This window comes from Mustela nivalis, assembly GCF_964662115.1.
Source record: "Mustela nivalis genome assembly, chromosome: 16".
Classification (NCBI taxonomy): domain Eukaryota; kingdom Metazoa; phylum Chordata; class Mammalia; order Carnivora; family Mustelidae; genus Mustela; species Mustela nivalis.
This window is the reverse complement of record NC_139035.1, coordinates 54,218,768-54,233,531: the sequence shown is the minus strand read 5'-3', so window position 1 is coordinate 54,233,531 and position 14,764 is coordinate 54,218,768. Positions and strand designations below refer to the sequence as shown.

General features: G+C 37.1%; 1 protein-coding gene across 1 annotated transcript in view; it reads left to right on the top strand.

Annotated features, from left to right (window-relative positions):
- The window catches only part of USH2A (usherin), a gene marked incomplete at its 5' end in the record, with an annotated part of 618,561 nt that overhangs the window by 196,658 nt on the left and 407,139 nt on the right, over nucleotides 1–14,764 (top strand). The window contains 4 exons of the mRNA XM_082703057.1: nucleotides 7,572–7,698; nucleotides 9,880–9,981; nucleotides 12,066–12,245; nucleotides 13,292–13,422. Coding sequence (XP_082559183.1) covers nucleotides 7,572–7,698; nucleotides 9,880–9,981; nucleotides 12,066–12,245; nucleotides 13,292–13,422 — 540 coding nt within the window. The remainder of the gene's footprint in view (nucleotides 1–7,571; nucleotides 7,699–9,879; nucleotides 9,982–12,065; nucleotides 12,246–13,291; nucleotides 13,423–14,764) is intronic.

Here is a 14,764-nt window from a genome sequence, read left to right as displayed (position 1 = left end):
ATAAGGCTTGATATATTTGAGAGCGTACTAGGTGCCAGGGACTGAGGAAAGCGCTTATATTTCACATTGAATCTTCACCAAAAACTTGGCGGTAAGTACTATTATTAGCCTCGCTTTACTGATGAAAACAATGGAACTTGCGAAGGTGCTGACGACTTGCCCACAGCTAAAATAGCAGAGCTCTCTTCTCCACCGCATAGTCTGACTGAGAATCTGCATGCTTAACAACCATATGCTATCTTATAATGAAGATGGAAACTTTTAAATACATTTGAATAGATCTATTTTTATTTTCCTTGAAAGCAAAACTATGTCTCTCCTTAATTCTTCCACATCCTCTCCCCCCTTCTCTCTTTTTCTCTCTCTCTTTTCCTTCCTCCCTCTCTCCCTCTCTCCCTCCCTCCTTTGTTTACCAGCAAATATTTATGTGCCTATCAGGTACTGTAATGCTGGGTATCACAGACTATAATGGTTTTAAAGTTAAATTCAACCATGCCCCTGTGAAACAATCTAGGTAAAATTAATGTAAAATATTCATGAACAGTATGGAAGAAAAATACAAGGAGCTGTGTATTATGGGAGCACAAAATCAAGGGTCTTTCTTGTTTCTGAGTGGTCAGTCTTCTCTGAAAATGTGATATTTAACCGAGATGCAAAACAATGAGGAAAAGTCAGAGCAAGAACACGTGTCTGTACGGAAGATGTATGTTTGAGAAGGGGCAGGACAGGGGAGATACTAATGAGATCAGGAAGGCACTGAGAATAAAATTTCTGGAAGAGCAAATAGCAAACATTAAGTGCCCAAATAGTCAAGAATGTGACTTATTCTACACATCAAGATGAATGTAATATGAATGTAATTTAGGACAAAGAGAAACGTGAGAGTTTGGACAGCTGGATGGAGACCAAGTCACCGAGTGCTTTGTAAGCAAATGTGAAGTTTTGAATTTTTCCCAAAGGCAATGGAAAAATCACTGAATAGTTGTCTTCACTTGTGTTAAACAAGAATCGTTAAGAATTTGACAGTAGGTACTATACTGGGCCAGGGAGTACTGGAAGAATGAGTAAGGTTTTGTAAAAGACGATTTACTTTCCATTTCCTCGGGGTTTCAACTTTAAACTGCTGATCTAAATCCTAAGTCATGCCTGCCAAGTCAATGTTTTACATTATGGTGTAAAGCTGGCATGACTTTTTCTCTTTGTATCTAAGTCACGGGCCAAAGGCTATGGGTGAGGATCAGCACCTAATATGCCCTGGACACCCACACACCTTAAAGAAGGGAGGCGGGGCCTGCTGGTCTCAGTGTATCTGAGCATCATGCCCGGCTCCTTGCAGAGGATCACAAGATTCTGGCTGGGTTCTCCCTGTGTCAGGAAGCTGGAAGACCCATGAGTTGGCAACTAGAATGACCAAGGAAGAAAGGTTTACACCTGGTGTTTTGACACAGGGACCTGATAACTGCCAGGCCAGTACTTGGTAGGCACTCAGGCATAGACTCCTGGGTGTCCTGTAGAATTGCAGTTTCTTAAGGGGTACCTATCCATGGGCAGTGAGTAAGCAAAGAAGAAGTAGCTTCGCATATAAGCAAATCCAACAGCCAGAGAATGAAAGAAGCAGCTGTCTCAGAAGGCCAGGCAGATGGCAATGGGAGGAAAAACCCAACCACCAGCACACTCAAGTTAATGGAGTAACAGAACTGAAAATATTATTTATCATTTCAAAACTCTAAGTAAATGAATTAGGAGAGAGACACTACTGAGTCTGAGACTAGCAGGGCAAAATACGTAAGAAAAATATAAAAAAGATTTTCAGATTTTCAAATAAGAATTTCAGAAGGACAATAAAAAAAAACACTTGAACAATAAAAAGGATTAAAAGGATGAGAAAAACATAATGGAATATAAGGTAGGACAGCATATCCTTTTAAGGAAGAATTGATTATAAATTTATTGAAAGGACTCATGAAGTTCTAATCAAGGTGAAACAAAACCATTGCTTCTGTAGGACCTTTATATGCCAGGCATGATTCTAAGTGTTGACTGTATCTGTAAACACACACACACACACACACACACATTTAAATACCACAACAACTCTATGAGGTAGATGCTCTTATTATTCCCACTTTACTAGTTAAAAAAACAAAACAACAACAACAACAACAACAAAAAAACCAGAGCCATGCTTAAATTAATTTCCCCAAAGTCATCCAGCTAATTAGTGAAGAAGTCAGGATTGAAACCCAGGCATTCCACCTCCGAAGACCATGATTTTAACTCTGATACTCTGCTGCTTGTCAACATGAAAGAATAATGCTTATTAATACACAGAGACATATAAAATACCATCCATGCACCATATTGGAAGGAAATATTTCAGCAAGCCATCTAATCAGAAGGAAAAAAAAAGTCTGAAATATGAAGAGGAAAAGCAGTGGTAAATATTAAAGCTGGCAATATTAAGTTCAGCTTAAATATTTAATGGCAGTGTGACTAGAAATGTGTTTTATTCTGCCAAAGAATATTTGAAATAGAGGAGAAATATGACAAAGGCAAAACAGACAAACAAACTAACCTCTAATAATTGTTTGGTGCTGAAATTACCAAAAGTTGAAGGAAAAGATAAGTGATTTGAAAGTTTTCTAAAGGTATCAACTTAGTGGAGAAGGCGATAGGGGAATGGATCGCATTGGTGTCTTATTTTCATAAAATAAACAGGCAAAAATGTTTTGTTTTAAATGCTGTGAAATAGACATTAATTATTGATAGAATGAAAATGTTCCAAGAACATCCAAATTAACAAGGTGAAAAGAGAGACTAAATGGTCAAAATCAACAAAAATCATGAAAAGGAAGGAAATAGTACAGTGAAATAGAAGAAGGTCAGTGAAAATGAAATTCTGCTCTGCTTTCCTTCCCCCAACTCATTTATATCTGGGAATAATTGAGAAGAAGCCACGTGGAGAAAAACCTTAATTGTATAACCCTTTATTCGTAGAGCTTTTAAAGTATACAACGTGGGTTCACATTAATTGTCTTACTTTTATTCTTGAAGTAGCCACTTGAGGTAGTATTGTTTTCATCCCTGCTTTAGATGAAGTGGCCTAACTAGAGTCACACAGTAATTTAGTGATGGAACTGGCACTGGATGTAGTTTATTTCATTTAATGCCGTTTTGTTAAACACCTATTATGCTCCATGAGCTGTGCTATGCAGTTACGCACTAGGAACACAGTAATAAGAAATGAACATGTCATCCACTCTTGCGATCCACTCATCTGTCCTCCCGGTCCCACAGTTGGAGTACAGAGTCTCTGCTTGACTTGGACAGGTCAGGAAAGGACTAAGACCCAGAGAAGTATCCTGTGGTGAGGTGACTTCACATTAACTTGAATTTACAATTGGTCTTTCCCATTGCAAATGTCCATTCCAATGTCTGTGTGATTCTAGATGACTAAGCACATCCCAGAGCTCCATTTGCAAACGTATGCTAGCTTGTTGTTCATCATCTATTTTGGGTACAGTAAACACACAAACACACACAAACATGGGTCAAAGTTTTTACAGAATTAATACCAAAATGATTTCCCCGGATCTGAAGCATGACTGTATCTCTTTGAAGAATGTTGTATCCTCAAATTCTGCAGAACGAGGTTACTCCACTCAGCCATAGAATTGTCATGAAGATCCTGAGAATGGCTGCCAGAAAACTCTGACTCATCTATTTCATCTCCTTTTCAATGATCAGGTCAGTGGGAGACATGATAGCAGAGTTCAGGGAGGCATACACAGGGCATTGCCAGTCATTTCTGCCCCTTTCCCTTCTCCCTCAAATACTTACAGAGCGCACTCATCACTGTCATTAGCTTTTCCAGCCACTCTGTCCCTACTCTCCATACCTCAATCCTAACCTATATAAAAAGCTGGTAGGTGCCAGCCCAGTATGAAATGAATTGTTTATAGCCAAAAGTTGGAGGAGCAGGGGCATGGGAAGGGTTTAATTAATGATGTCTGGCAAGTAAATTTTTATTTGGAGTAAAAGTATCTCTGCACAAGGCAAAAGTTACCTGCATTTTTAAGAAAGTGACGATTAGTTAATTGAAAAGAATATAAGGTATTAGTTGAGCAGGATTAGCTTAGGAGGTACTTGAGAACACGTGATCAGGTATATTATACTAAGTGGTCTTAGGACATGATGCTGAATCTCTGTATGAAACAGTGAGCTCAAGCTAGCAGAGACTGTGTCCTTGTCACCCCTAAGGAATTTATACTCCAATGGAGGCAAACTGAACATATCATATCTGCTCACTTTTTAATGAAGTCTCTACATATTTTCAGACAAAAAAATGTTGAAACTGGAATAGAGAAAATTTTGAATATTCTTCCATTGTTTTTTCTACTTTTAGGTAGGGACAGGAATGCAGCTGCTTGTAGAAAGTTAGAAGTATCTCACATTTAAAGAACTTAGAACTTCTATATGCTTCCCAATGATGTTCATATTACATTTTGAATACTTTAGGTACTACTGTAAGCCAGTTTTCTTTCCTCTATCTTTGAATGAGATAAGATTATCTATGAACGCCTTGTTGGACAAGTTGTTACTTACTTCATGTGTCTTTCTTATCAGGCTGTATAATTCAGTGAGGGCCAAGTCTGACTCTTTTGTCCTGAAACAGATCCTTGAGGCTAAGTCCTTAGAATATAATAGATGCTCAGTAAATATATGTCTCTTGATGGATAGACTCACTGACCAGTTCAATAACTATTGGTAAAATATATTTATAATGAATAAATTTATCCATTTTCTACATAAAATTTCCAACTCTTTAATGATTATTTAACAATTCAGTTCTTATTTGTTTTAATCTCTCAGCTTGTTAGAAACTTTAACTTCTACTGATGATTATTTTTAAATTATTGTCCCAAATCCATTCAAAAGAGTTAAATTTGAATTGTGAAAAGAGCATTTTATAGGAATTTAAAGTCACCACTGTCTAGCACATCACTTCAAAATAGCTTACAGTAATTGTGTATTTTTCTTAAAATATGTTAACAAACTTAAGTAATGAATTCTTTACATAACAACCTGTTCCTACATAGAGGCTATAGGTGTAAAGAACTTATTTGGTTTTCTTTTCAGTGATCAAATGCATTCTGGGAATAAATATTTGTGTAAGGGGGAAAGATTCTTCATGATATTTAAAACTGGATATATGAGCTGAATACTTGGAATTATTATTAAGAGTCACAGTAAAGAAAAGTTCCTCCAATTCTTAATTGCTGTATTTTTTTTGTTAAGTCTCTAACAATTAGCTGTCATCTCCCATGCTTTATATGATTAACTCCAATTTGGATATACTTGGTCAGATGACATTTTGTTGACCAATCATAACTTGTGGTTATCATTTAAATGTTTTATGTTCAGAGGCATTAAGAAGAAACTCACATAACATTCCGATTTCACTCAGGAGGGACCTGCAAAAATGAAAGCTTTCCAACAATTCTGAATGGCATTTATTTAACATGTCCGATATTTTCCAAATGGAAAGGACAACTGCATGGTATGACACTAGAATTGATCGCAGAATTATTCTCTTACCATTGGTTGGGGAACATAATTTTCAAATGATCATCAGAGAATAATATGTTATGTTCTTCCAAGTATAAAGCAAACTTGGCATCCTGAGGCTGTCTGTTACGTACTCGTATTTGTCTCCAATAAATGTGATTTCTGATGTAGAGAACTATTAATGCTTCCAATTGTTGCCAAACATAATATGAAGAACCACTTACTCAGACACCTGATCTTTAGAAGGCAGCATCGTTTGTAACAATTTTAACGCTAACTAAGTACACTTTGATGAGACAGCATTTAATAAAATGCTCATTAATTTCATCATTAGCAAGGGTATGCTAAGAAGTAAGCCAGTTTCTTATGTCACGCCCAATTAGCATCCCATGCTAGTAATCCCATTAGTATTGTTGAATTCACTAATGGAAAAACTAATGGGCATGCTACCAGGGCACATTAATTGGGCACGACACCAGTTCTGGTTTTAATTATTAAACTACGATAATGAAATGTGTGTTTGTAAAATATTAAAATGTTGAAATAGGATTGAAGAAAATAAAAGAGTAGGTAGAGGAAAGAGTTATAAAGAAAGTCAACTTACAAAAATTCAAGGATTAGAAAATGGATTTGCCAAATGGTTATCCTTCTAGCTGATCGAGTTGTCTATAAAAGTTGGGATATTGTCCACATGAGGAGCCACCCACCCATCCTCATGGGAAATTAAAAGCTGTTTTTTGGTAATATGAATTTCTGTATGTCATACATGTTGTCATGCTCGGTATGAGGCCTGACAGGAGCCAATTAAATGTGTAGAATGGACATGTTACATCGCTGAGGCTATGTTAGGGAAAGATAAACAGAATTTTTTTTACTTAAGATGATATGATTCACATTGCCTTTTTTGTGATATAAATCTTCAGTTATATCAGGTAATTATCACTTTTCTGTTTTTGAAAAATGGTATTCCACAATTATGGGGATTTGGTGAAGTATTCCAACTAATTAAAAAATTGTAATATTTTACCCAGTCTTATTTTGTTTTTTGAAAATTTTTATTGTATTGAAGTTTATTGGTAAGAAAATCAGTTTTATTAAGAAAGAAATGTATTTTCACATAGAAGGTTTGGAATACTTTTCTGGTGTTTTTTTTCTTTAACAGTAGTAGTAGTAACTGATGATGATGATGAAGTTGAAATATTTTCTACTTTTATTTGTCCACTAATACTAAAAAAGGTAACATTGTGCTGAACCTGATATGCTGAAAACATTTTTACTTGGCTAGAAAGACTCAGATGGAAGGTTTCTCTTCCAACTTCTCTTTCTCTGTTTCCTTATCCTCACCTCCTTTCTGCTCATTTCTGTTCTTGAGGTCTGCCATTTCCTACTCTTACCTGCTTAGGAATTCATTTTTAACTATGATGTGATGGCCTCAGAGACAAGTATAAATGCTAGATTTTAGACTAAAGAGCACGGAGTACAAAGTTTAACTGCAATAATAACGCTCAATAATAACGCTAATTTTTAATTTGACTCTCATTCTTTCTACTGATTAGCAGTGTAGTGAAAATAAGAGAAACTAAGTTCCTCGACATTTCCCTATCTTTAGAACAATCTAGATTCAATAGTATGTTATTAGTTTTAAATTCTTATTTCATATTTCTGCCAAAATCTTAAGAGCTAAAATTTTAGAATAGAAAATTCTTTACCTTTCCGATGACTAGAAGTGCTCAAAATGCAAGCGCGCTTTTAAGAGATTTTTTTATTCCAAAGAGAAGGTCTTTTCAGGCTTGAGTACTATGGTGTTTGTGGAAGGATGTCAGACACACGCTAGAATGATGTTAGGCATCAACTTTAATGTTGAGTTTGGTTTGAAAAGCATGCATGCTCTATCATGATTATGTCAAAATTTATAATTGATTTCTAGCAAATATAGAATTATATGCATATGACTTTACAAACATGTATAGTTATTCATTCATTCGTTCATTCATTCCCTCAAGGGGTCTTCAGTGGAAGTTACTACAACTAATGATGGTGGAAAACAATACAGTGACGACAAATGGCATGAGATAATAGCTATTAGGCATCAGGCTTTTGGCCAAATCACACTCGATGGGCAGTATACAGGTAAGAACAAGATACATATATAAATTTTTCTATAGATATGCTAATGTGGCTATACTTTTCTGTTGACTATATTTCTACATCTTTCATTTCATCTTCATCTCCTCTCAATTTCATCTGCATTGCTGTTGGATTTGCCTTTGGGTTGCTCCTAAAATCATGAAGTCTGGCAACCATTTTCTCATTATGCACGGTTTCAGTAAAGCAAGAGAAACAGCAGAGTCATCAGCAGCAATTTTGTCTTCTACAATTTGCAAGGGCTTTTCCTGATGTTCTCTCATGTTATTTTTGATCCACAAAAGACAAATAAAATAAAGCAGTGATTATATGCATTTTAGAAATGATGAAACTGAGTCTCAGGAAAAGCAAATAACCTTTCCCAATTTGCACAGTTGATTGTGTTCTTGGGATGCTGATCCTGTCTTTGTAATTTGAAGTTCAGTATTCTTTCCATCCTACCCTCTCTACTGTCCTTATATAATTATAAAACATTTACAGTACCTGCATAATGATTCAAGCTTTTGTTAATATGCTCAGGAAATAAAGAATTATAATGCACACCTACCGAATGACACTGTTGCTCTAGAATCTCTGGATACAAAGAGCAAGAGTTATGTTTCAGGTGGGAGAGGGGCAGGAGGGAGAATAAATAAATGTTAAACGAGAGTAAGTAGTGGTATATTTTGAAAATAATAAAGCAGGAGAAAAGAGAAATTGTGTTATATGTGTGTGTATTGGGGAGGGAATATTTTGATCTCATAAGGGACTATTAGAAAAGCCCTCTTTGATAAGGTGACATTTGAACAGAGACCTAAGGAAAGTAAGCGGGTAAGCCAGGAGAGTAACCAAGAGAACAATGTTTCAAGCCAAGGGAATAGTTGGTGTCAGGGCCCTGATGTGGGAACATGTTTAAGGCATGTCAAGGACCAACAAGGAGGTCAGTGTGGGTGGAGAGCCTAGTAATAGGGTCAGAATGGGTGGAGAGCTTAGTAATAGGCTGAAATCAGAGAGGCTTTTAGGGCTGTATTACATAGGATCTTGTGGGCTTTTGCTTAGAAAAAAGGAATATCTTTGAAAATGAATTTTAAGAGGAACAGGGTGGAAATGTGGATTGCAGTCAATAAACTTCTGTAATAATTATAAAATAATTCAGGCAAGAAAACATGATTTCTTGAGCCAGGGAAGTAAAGTTGTGGTTATAATGAGAAATCTGGGTATACTGTAAATATTAATTTTAATTTAACATTTGATTCAAGTAGAACAGGGGTTGGCAAACTACCTGTGGACCATATCCATCTCATCACCGTTTTTATAAAGTTTTACTGGAGCACAATTGTATCCATTTGTTATGAATTGTCTGTTCCGTTTGAAGCTGCATGGTTTACAAAGCCTGAAATATATACTACCTGGCCCTTTACAGAAGGCGTTTGTTAATTCCTAATATAGACCAGGACTGCTAAATTTAGGGCCTGGGCAACTGGAAGACTGTGGTTGCCAGAGCTAAGGTTGACAAGACCATGGGAGAAGCTGATATGGAGAGAGATGTTCAGTATGAAGGCATTCAACCTTAGTATCTGTGAGGCATCCATGTGGAAATATCCGGTAGGGTTCTGGATTCAACTCTTAGTTCAGGGAAGATTTCCAGACTAAAGATAAACAATGGGAAATGTCAGCTAAGGATGGTATTTAACACCAAGGGACCTGAGGGGGGAAACAAAAAAAATGAAAGAAAGAAAGGAAGAAAGAAAGAAAGAAAGAAAGAAAGAAAGAAAGAAAGAAAGAAAGAAAGAAAGAAAGAAAGAAAAGCCCCTACTCTCAAGAAAAGATGGAGTTGGATAGAAGTCTTAATGGAAGACATGCATTGTTATACAACATAGCCAGGGACCCAGGCCTCTTCTGGTCTTTTGCCTGGTCGTTTGCATAGGTGCTCAGCCCTCTATGTCATCCTTCCAGAGGACTTAGGACATCCGTGTATGTGGAGAAAGAGATCTGAGGGGGGAGACAGCCTGGTCTTTCCAACATCAAGATGTCGGGATGTGAGGAAAAACCAATGAAGAAACATAAAAAAGAAAAGAACCAAGAAAGAGTGGTGTCCAGGGCTCAGTACAGGGTTTAAGCATTTATTACATTAGTAGAACCCAGATTATCCGGGTACATCTGCAATTCTCATCTCCTTTTCCATAGGTTCTTTGACAGCCCTGAATGGGAGCACGATTATTGGAGGGAACACGGGAGTATTTGTGGGAGGCCTCCCCCGGGGTTATACCATTCTCAGGAAGGATCCTGGTAGGTTTGCTGATGATATAGGATTTATATGTTGTCACCAAGATTTACAACATGATCAAGTATGAGTACATTATTTTAAAGTATGAATATTAGTATTATATTCTATCTCATGCTGTATTTCCTTTATCCGTATGTCAAAAAAGTCCCTTAGGTGTCTTCTTTTCTAAAGGGACTGTGTATTATTTGCATTATTTTGCTGAAATGAATGCTACTAATTTCAGACAAAGGTATCTTATTTTAAGATTATGTATTAATTTTTCAAAGATTTTAAAATGAAGAAACACAGAAATGTTAAACTGTGGACTTGATTTATCCTCTCAATAGGGTGAAGAACATTCATGGAGTATTGTGCATGTGATCAGTGCTAAACTAGTCCCTAGATGTCCATAGATGAAAAAAATGTGGTCTTTGCCAGAATAGAGGGCATATTATAAAGGGTATATAATGCTGAGCAAATGCTGTAAGTACTATAATTGAGACAGAGACAAAATAATTCCTATATTTTTAGGGATGAGAGAACAAAAACTGATTCAAAATGAAGTCAATAAAAACTAACCTGGATGAAATTAACCTGAGGCAGAAGGAAAAAATCACCTTTCCAAATGCATTGCTAAGGTTTTAGGGTTGTTTTCCCATGTTCTCATTGAAGGGCATAGGGTGTCTTCCAAGTCTCTCCCAGGAAGTAAAATGTAACTACATAAATATTACAAATGAGCTAGAGCCTAGGTAAGTATACATTGTGCACGTGTGGTGGTCTTCAGGGAATCATGATGAAGATCAAAAGGAATAAAATGTTTTCAGTGAAATTTGGAGAGGGATATATTTAAATACCCAAGACAGAGTTATAGGTTCCTCCTTAGAAATATTTCTAGAGAGGGTTTTTACTGGACTAGTTTAGATTGGTAAAGAAGTCCCTTGAAAACACACCCTCTCTCTCCCTCTCTCTCTCACATACACACACACACACACACACACACACACGAGAGAGAGAGAGAGAGAGAGCTGTCTCCAGCCTTTGTCCTTGTTCCTTACCCATCAAGGACACTTCCTAGCCATGGTATATCCATGCACCGGAAGGAGGGAGAATGCCCTGATAGCAGGACCCTTCTTGGAGAGGACATATATTCATAATCAATAAATAGGGCGCCTGGGTGGCTCAGTGGGTTAAGCCGCTGCCTTCGGCTCAGGTCATGATCTCAGGGTGCTGGGATCGAGTCCCGCATCGGGCTCTCTGCTCAGCAGGGAGCCTGCTTCCTCCTCTCCTCTCTCTGCCTGCCTCTCTGCCTACTTGTGATCTCTCTCTGTCAAATAAATAAATTTAAAAAAAAATCTTTAAAATAAATAAATAAATAAATAAATAAGCTGACACTGTGCATATAAAATGACTTTGTAGAACTTTGACTGCTGTTCAATACCTTCCCTAGAATCAAGTCATACACTCCAAAGCTGAGAACTAAGCTTTGCATTGATCAACAGGAACAATGCTGTGTGAAATGTTTCTCTTTCTCTAATTCTCTCATTTGCTCACTTTCTTTCTTTTCCAACCCACTGTTATCACCTGTGTGCTGTGTTCATAAATCCCACATCCGCCTGACCCAGGGTGTCCTAAGATTCAGGTCAACATTACATCAATTCCTAAATATGAAAACAAATCATGGACTTTACTTGTATAACAGACTGGTTCATCATGATGAAGAAACCAAACTACAAACTGTAGATTTAATAGAAACACTTCCTTCAAATCTTTTAAAACTTGTTATAACACTTTTATTTTTAAGACTAGTGGCAGATGAAATCTCGTTAGTTCAGAAGGCAATATTCTGGCTACTACTATAAAACCAAAGTTTTTGCATAAACATCTGTTTCTGCAGATATGATGGGTCGGAACTGGGGCTAAACGTTCTAATTGTCACCACTTAGCATAGGCAATGGCATGGTCTTTACGTGAATCATTAGGAGGTTTGCAGTAAATAGGTAGAGCGATTTCTTATTTCTTTTATTTTAATAGCATGTAAAGTTAATTGCTTGAAAAAAAAATGTTCAAAGTACATCAACCAGCTCTTGATATCTACCAACTCTTATAGACATAATCCAAAAGGGTTTTGTGGGCTGTGTCAAGGATATGTATTTTATGAAGAAGTATAACCCCTTTGCTGTTTGGGAGCCTCTGGTTTGGCAAAATGCTGAAGAAAAGGTCAATGTGTATGATACCTGGGAGGGATGCCCCACTGCATTACAGGACGGAGCCCAGTTTCTAGGAACAGGTAAGGTTCTAAAACAGACACCAGTAGTTGCTTAACTACAGTAGTTGTATGTTATATTCTTTGCTCAGTTTAATCTCCCCTATCCAATTACTTCAACCTCATATGAACTTAGTATCACAGAAATACCTAGTTATGCCATGATATACATAAATATATTCTCAAAGTCTGAATATGTAAAATGAGTTGTAAGACTCATATATTCATGTGTCAGATCTCTGTTAGCCCACGGCAATTCTTGGTTGACATATGGTAGTGTCAAAAATATCTTTTGGTAAGTCAATTGTTTTACTTAGATTGCAGTTTTACTTAGAAAGATGTTTCAAAAGATTTTATTTACCAGAGAGATGTTTCAAAAGGATTTTATTCATTTACCCCATTATATAGATGGACAGTATTCTAAAGAGTAAAATTCAGCTATGTAATGGGGTGAGTAGACCATGAAGAGAGAGCTGGAGATGTCACCACCACTACCGCCATTGCTCCTAGGCTTGCTGTAAAGGCGAGGGGCCATGTCCCTGGCAGACCTCCCCAGCCACAGTCTCTGCCTGGCGGGCACCCTGGTTGAGGGGGCAGAAGGGAGTATGGTGACTTGGCAGGAAGTACTACTTCACCTAATGCAAGCCCATCGCTGCCTCCTCCATTTATAGCTAAACTGGCTCTTTATTAAGTTGTTTAAACCACCTTCCGAACAGAAAGCTAAAGAATATCCTAGTCTATGCACTTTCCCTTTGCTCTCTTCTCAACACTGTCATTACTCTGAATTTCTCTTAGTTAATGCAATTTCTTATTGTGAATACTGATAGAAAACAGTGACAGTCTTAATCATATCCATGATTTAGAGATTATATTGCTTCCTCTTAAAATGTATATCGAGTTCACTCTGCCACTTCTGTACAATTACAAGAGGGATTTCTTGCCATCGATTTGCATCTTCTTCTGCAAAGATCTGCTCGATGACAGTGTGCGTCCTAGTCTTTGTACCACCTTTACGATGCGGGCGGTCGTGCTTTGCACGTGCTGATGTGTTCATATTCTTTTCTTTAAAGGATTCCTGGAACTTCATCCGTATGTGTTTCATGGTGGAATGGATTTTGAGATTTCCTTTAAGTTCAGAACTGACCAATTGAATGGATTGCTTCTTTTCATGTACAACAAAGATGGGCCTGATTTTCTTGCTGTATGTTAATTTATTTAGTTAAATTTACTTTAAAATATCAGCTATAACTTTAAAATAAATAAGCCATGTGTGTATAATATGCTAAATTGGGATTTCTTTTGAAATTCACTTTTGTTTTCATTTTCTTCCCTAAGTCATCTTTAGTTTCAGAGTCCTGTGAAACATTTTGTGCTTTAGGATCGTGATGTTTTAAAATGACAATTATCCCTGTGAAAATTGAATTTTAGCAAAACAGAGTAGTTACAAGGAATTAAGAAAATTCCATTAGGGATGCCTGGGTGGCTCAGTGGGTTAAGCTTCTGCCTTCGGCTCAGGTCATGACCTCAGGGTCCTGGGATGGAGCCCTGCATTGGGTTCTCTGCTCAGCGGGGACTGCTTCCCCCTCTTTCTCTGCCTGCCTCTCTGCCTACTTGTGATCTCTCTCTGTCAAATAAATGAATAAAATTTTTTAAAAAATAAAATTCCATTTAGTTTTCCAATATTCAAAAAATGTTATTTCCTTCATTATTTTTTGACATAATATAAAATCTTAAATCTCCAAATATAACCTTATAACTTTTCAGCTCTCATTCTCTTACCGAATTCATTAAGACATTGAGATCATTGGCTATCAGACCACTTTCTGTTCAACTGACTCGCTCCCTACCTCAGACACCATAATGCAGCTTTTCTTGTTTTGTTTGTTAATTTAATTTAATTTTTTCAGTGTTCCAAGATTCATGCACCACACCTAGTGCTCCATGCAATTCGTGCCCTCCTTAATACCCACCACCAGGCTCGCCCATCCCCCCACCTGTCTACCCTCCAGTTTTTCAACCATTTTTCTGTCAACTCCCTCAACTTGTATCTTCAGTTCCACAACTCTGGGTCAATCAGTCTAGCTCCCTAGCTTTTCCGTTTCAACAGCTGGTTTACTGACCACCATAGAAGAACCAATACAAGTATGACGACTATTGACACGTGGAGTTTTGAGGTTTCTGATTGCTTCATTCAACAGTCCTTCTTGTCAGCTCCGGAAAACACCACAACCTGAAGGTCTTCAGATAGTTTTATTCTTAGAATGGAAAGGAACATAATCTCCTCATCTTCCAAACTCTCGACCTACAGCTTTTTTTATGAGCCAAGTCTGGTTTCACTCTCTCCTGACTCAGGAGAATAAATACCTAATTACCATGCTTCCAACCAAAGTTAATATTCTCTATTTTTACTCTAGATTCTACCCTTCTCCTGCAAGAGCTTGTGCTGCAAAATTTCCCCTTTTTGTTACTTCCAATGTTCCTTCTCTATTGGCTCTTCTCCCTCAACATATAAAATGGTTGAGCCTCATTTATTTTAATTTTTT